A 6,092-nucleotide genomic window follows, 5' to 3' on the forward strand; every position below is an offset into this window, starting at 1 on the left:
GTTCCCTTTCCCCCCGCTTCCCAGCCTGTCCAAATCTCATTGGATAGCAGCACAGCCTTCAGGTGTGTCAGCCACCCCTCCCAGTTTTGTATCATCACTGAACTTGCTGTGGGTGGATTCTATCCCCTCATCCAGGTCGTTGATGAAGTTTGAGAGGGCATAAGTGAGATGTCAGTCAGCAGAGATACAGTAATGGTTTGGTTGGCATGTGTCAAATTAAGAAGCTTGAGAGCAATAGAAAGTGTCCTTGCCTGTCACCAGCCTGTCACTCATGCCTGGTTGTTACCCAAAGCATCTTCCTTTCAGCCGTACATGTAAGAGCAGCAGCAGATAATACTGTTTTTTTCCTCATGCTGCTGAGGAGTCCTTTTTGTGCCAGCAGTACTGTGTTCCACGGTAGCCTTGTTCTGTGACCTGCAAGCAGATTTAGAAATCCCCATATTTCACAACACACATTCTAAACTGTGGGACCCAGGAGCACTCCCCATCTTATGAGTTACTATATATTGGATTAGAAACTGATTGTGTATTTAGGTTAAACTTTGGTATGCCCTATTCCTATAGAACTGAAGCTTCCTTTGGACAGGAAGGAAGGATCAGTGTTTTCCCTCCAGTAGGTTCATAGAGCTAGCACAGTGCAAAGTACACTTGCTTCGTGATTTAGACACGATGTCTGTGTCTCTACTAATAAATTAAACATGCCTTTAAATGTTTGACTCTGAGAGCAGCTGGCACAGAACTACTCAAATCCATACTATTAAACTTTTAAACCTTCTAAACAAGGTAGTTTGTGAAGCCTGCCAATATTAAATGGTCTCTAGCCTGCTCTGGCCACAAGTCATGCTCAGGAATTGTTTGCGAAAGTGCTGGTTCATATGGGCCAAAACCATACTGGAACCTGTTCCAGCAGTTTGACAGTGTAGACAGTCAAGTATGAGTGCTGAGATGCTGGCACTGTTGAATGCGCTAGTATAGACATAGCCAAACAGGATATTCCACATATTCCTGCAAGACTTTTTCTGGTAGTAAGATCAAATGTATATTTTTAAAATAAATTATATATTTTCTTTCCTTTCCATAACATGGGAGAAGCAGTTTGATTAAAGAGTGGAGTATTTTATCAAAAGAAAATTAAGCAACAGTATTCCTTTGATTGTCATTGGTGTGAATCCTTTAATAACTGTCCTGTCCTGTGAGAACAGGTTTCAGAATTTAACATTGACTTTTGAAAGTGTGAAAGCTTACGCAACTAAACGTTGTTTAATGTCTCTGACAACAGAATGTATTGCTACACAGCAACTTTGTGTAATGTGTGCATGTACTTCTCTGGTGTAGTTTGCTTAAATTACCCATAGATTTTGCTAACACTAAATGCATTCACGTTTCTGCTACATAGAGTTTTTATAAGATCTTACATTACCATATGCTCCCTTCCACAGGTGGCATAGTATAGAGAAACCATTTGTCCATTCTAGTTGTGTGTGATGGTGTTTGATTTTCTAGACATGAAATAGAAGTCATAATTTGACATTTTATGGATTTTCATGATCTTGAGAAGAAATATTTGAGGATTTATATTTTAAATATCTTAAATGGGATAAAAAAGCATCTTGTTTCAAAAACCATTTCACTTACCTTTGCCATTACTCTTTTTATACATGAGATTGCATTATTAAAAGTCTCTTAATCAGCTGCCTTGTATTTCGACAACTTCATAAAACGAAAAAAGCATCTGATAAATAGAAAAGGATACCAAGGAGAAGCATATATATCATGTAAACTACAAGTTATTTTCATTCTAAACCTGCTTTTTTTTCAAACACTATTTTCAGCTTTAGTCAAATTGCCTTTTGATATTCACTTCGTGTTCCTCTTAAACTAAAAGAATCATGCTTGTTATGTCTGTCACATTTCAGTAAGAAAAATAGCTATTGTGCTAATAATTTCAGATTAACGTAGAAGAAGGTTTGTTTCAGGATAAATACGCTATACTTTTCCCATCTCAGTCTTGTTGGGCTTTTTTAGAACTCACCGTCTCAGAGTGGTTAAGATTGGAAGGGACTTCTGGAGGTTGTCCAACCTTTTTGCTCAAGCAAGGGTCCTGTAAAACTGATTGCTCAGGTCCATGTCCCTTGTGTCTCCTCCTGCCCCTGTACTCTCCCAATGATTTAATTTGCAGCACCTAAAGAAAAAGTTTGAGCAACAAATGAACTATTAATTGCAAAGACAGTCTCCATCTCTCCAAGGATGGAGACTCCACGACCTCTCTGGGCAACCTGTGACAGTGCTTGATCACTCTCTCAGTAGAGTTTCCTGATGTTCAGACAGGCCCCTTCTGTGTTTCAGTTTGTGCCTACTGGTTCTGTCACTGGGCACCGCTGAAAAGAGCCTAGTTCCATCCATATCTATGCATCTTCCCTTCAGGTATTTGGGTACATTGATGGGATCCCCCTGAGCCTTCTCTTCTCCAGGCTGAACAGTCTCAGCTCTCTCAGCCTCTCCTCAGTTGCTCCAGTCCTTTTATTGTCTTTGTGATCCTTTACTGGACTCTCTTCAGGATGCTAATCTCCCTTCTGTACTGAGGAATCCAAAACTGGACACAGCACTCCAAACGTGACCTCGCTAGCTCTGAATAAAGGGCATCTCCCTCTACCTGCTGGCAACACTCTTCATAATGCACCCCAGAATGCCATTAGCCCTCTTTGCTGCGAGGGCAGATGGCTCATGCACAAATTCGTGGTCACCAGGACCCACAGGTCCTTTTCAGCAAAGCTGCTTAACCCTTAGAATTTATAAAGTGAAGCCACTAACTTTTGAGGTTATACCTTTACTGCAAGTGCAAACATTATAGTTAAGTTTCACAGTATTTTGAAAACTTAACGACATGGAGCTGTTTTATTTCTATTCTGCTTGTCCGTTGTGAGGTGCTGACTTCAATAGGAGCTAAGGCCGCTGAGAACATCAAAAGATCAACACCCTTGCTGTGTAAACTTTGGTTTATAAATTTTAAATTGTTAACTTTCTTCCCTCAAGTTATGTCATAATAACATCTGAAGTAGATTTCATAATAAATAAGGCCTTATGCCAGCAAAACATTAATAGAGCTCATACTGTAAAAATAAGATTAGGCTGGTGAATTTAGGCTTCCTTCCAATAAATTAGTTGAATACTGGACTGATGCCTTGGCCAGTTTTTAAAGAACGATTTTGTAGTTTCTTTTGGCATCATAGCGTAAAGCCACTTTGAGGGGAACTTGGTCTTTTAAATTTATTAAAGGTGTTCAGTAATGTGGTTGCAGATTGACCCCATCTGCTTTTAGTCTGTGACTTTATTTAGGTTACAAAATAACCTAAGTGTGTTCCTGTGTTTATGCACTGCTTCATGTGTGTTTACTCACATGTATGTGTATTTTAAGGGATTTTATGTGGCTTCACTTTTTCAGTGGTAAATTAATACACATTGCAGTGATAACGAGCCTACCAAGTTGTCATGTGCCTCAATAGTCAACAGTTATTTTGTGGTTATATTTATTTATTGAAGGGAAAATAAGTAGACTTCTGGAGTATATTTTAAAAATGGTAAAATTAATCTTAAGAGCACTTAACCTTCTGCTTTTTATTGGGGTAGGATTGTTTTGGAAACCAGCAGACCAGTCTGGTTTTTAATATTCCCAGGTTTTCAGTGTTATTTGTTCAAAAGCTGTTCTTAAATAATAAGATTGAGGAAAGGAAAAGCAAATATAATAGACATTTTTCTGATAAGAGCTGTGATTCTTTAGTAAGTATTCTCACGGTATTGCTGACAACAGTTTTATTGTGAAAGGGATCCAGCTAACTGAAATTGTACCATGAAAAATGGATTTAAGTATATTCACATCCTTGCTTAAAATTGAAAAGCTGTACTTGGCTAAATCTTTAACCAATTTATATAAAAAAATCTATGGTGCATTTTAAAATGTATTTCTTCTAATCTGTGAAATCTGTTCATTGCTTATAAAATGCTGGGTGGGAAACTATTAAACAAGTATTTATCTGTGTCCATAAAAATCAGTATTTTACCAATTAAGTTGTTCTGAAATAACATGAGTAAAAGTTTTATAGTATATCCCTAGGTTATTGGAGAGGCATGGTATTAGCCTTAAAACTCCCAGTGAATTTCTGGGTGGAAGGAAGGACAATAACATAACTCTGCCTTATTTTTTGTGCACATCAGTGAGGCTATTCATATGCTGAATCTTCTGCCAGTTAGGGAATAACCCCTACAATGCTTTCCAGAAGACTGAATGCATGTATTTGAACATTACAGAATTCTCAATATTTTAGCTTATGTCAAAAAATACTGTGATTAATAAATAATAAATTGTTTTATATTATGAGAATATTTTTTGTTCTCCATTACATTTGATGGCTCAATCTTGTTTTCTTCTGATGGAAAATTGCAAGCATAAATAGTACCTGGATAAAACAGAAATATAAAATGTGCAAAAACATGCCAGTGGGAAATCCTTCTACATTTCGCAAAGTTACTACAGTTGAGAAGGAACAGTTTCCAACTATTCCTGAAGAAGAGAACAAACTAATTATACTGCAAACAAAAAACACTGTCCTTGTTTCTTGCAGGTTGTAATATGATTACAGCCAACTTGCTATCGTTTAAAAAGCTCTCCTTTGCTACCTTAGATGAAGAGCAGATCTTTCTCAAAGCTATTGACTTACTTTTAAAAGACACTGCATCATACAAATACCAGTGTTTAGAAAGGTCCTCTTACATTTTTCAAATGCCAGAGGCAAAGAAGTTAATCATTGTATGAATGGAAAGAAGAGCTAACAGAAGAAATACCGTAGCTTGGTCTTCGTAATATTAACACAAATATTAGCCTGATTTTCATATATTGCCGCAAATATAAGTAAAACATAAATCATGTGAAAGAAAGCCTCAGTCAGATTTCCTTTGTAGTAACTTTGTAATACTTCTGTTTTTTCAGGGGAAGTCCGTTTGACTCCAGAGGACTTTGCGAGAGCTCAAAAATATTGCAAATATGCTGGCAGTGCGTTGCAGTATGAAGATGTCAGCACTGCTGTGCAGAATCTACAGAAGGCCCTCAAGTTACTGATTACGGGCAGAGAATGAAGCCTCTTTCCAACAGATTCATGTCGTTCACCTAAAGAACTAACAGCTTATTATTGTACCTGTTAAGGGAGTGAAGGTATACAGATGTTCTCAATCCCATCACCCATGGCAATGAAATCACTGCTTCAGTGTCAGATTAGCAATTAATGGTGAAGTAGGATCTCTGCTTTCATTTTAGAAGTGGTGGAGTTGGAAACATATGAATTCAGTAGCTTGGTGAAAGCAATTACTGAAGAGGGTACTGTGGACACAGCTCAAGAGTTAGAATTCGTCTTGCAATATTTTGATTATTGGGATAGGAAAACACTGAATCTGTAAAAAAAACTTGAGTGTAAGAATCTTCGGTTAAAATTCTTACTCTGGTTTTATTATTTCAAACCATTATTTAATAGTAGCTTTAAAATAGTAACTAAAATTAACGCTTTCCTCCTGAAATGAAAGCATACTAGAAGCTCACAAGTCCACAGTGGGAAGGACTTTTTTTCTATGCATAAATTATTTGGGTATTATCTGAGATGTAAGTCAAAGTTGAGGGACACTTGAAGACATTTGTATTTCATTTTTAAAACGTGCTGGAAAAAACATTTCTTGATACTTCAGAGAGAGTCATTTTGATGGTATTCCAACAAAATCCCCTGCAAGTGTATGGACTGCTACATGTATTCTTGACTTTCGGTTCTTGCTCCTCTTGTGTGAACACCTAAATTTTTGTATATGTATGGGTAATTAAGAGAAAGTGCTAATATTTATCAGAGGTGATCCTGAAACTGGAGGCAGAGACTCTAAACAACATGACCTTTTAGTGAGATTTGCTTCATAGCAGTTTCTTCTTTTTAAAGGACTGAAAAAAGGCCTGTTCTTCAGCCTTTAAAGCAGTGTAGGTTCATCTCTGGTATTAGTGTCATAGAGCTTCATATTTCCAGTTAATATTCTTCCTGTCTGCTTTGTTGTGGAGACTTTTT

The 6,092-nt window shown here is 37.2% G+C and overlaps 1 protein-coding gene across 1 annotated transcript in view; it reads left to right on the forward strand.

The window, feature by feature from the left end:
- VTA1 (vesicle (multivesicular body) trafficking 1) overlaps positions 1-5,145 on the forward strand; it is a 22,564-nt gene extending 17,419 nt beyond the window's left edge. Inside the window, exon 7 of the mRNA XM_009873774.1 lies at positions 4,985-5,145. Within this exon, the coding sequence (XP_009872076.1) occupies positions 4,985-5,130 (146 nt within the window). The 3' untranslated portion in view covers positions 5,131-5,145. The remainder of the gene's footprint in view (positions 1-4,984) is intronic.
- The last annotated feature ends 947 nt before the right edge of the window (positions 5,146-6,092 follow it).

The sequence above is a fragment of the Apaloderma vittatum genome, unplaced genomic scaffold (genome assembly GCF_000703405.1).
Source record: "Apaloderma vittatum isolate BGI_N311 unplaced genomic scaffold, ASM70340v1 scaffold6307, whole genome shotgun sequence".
NCBI lineage: Eukaryota > Metazoa > Chordata > Aves > Trogoniformes > Trogonidae > Apaloderma > Apaloderma vittatum.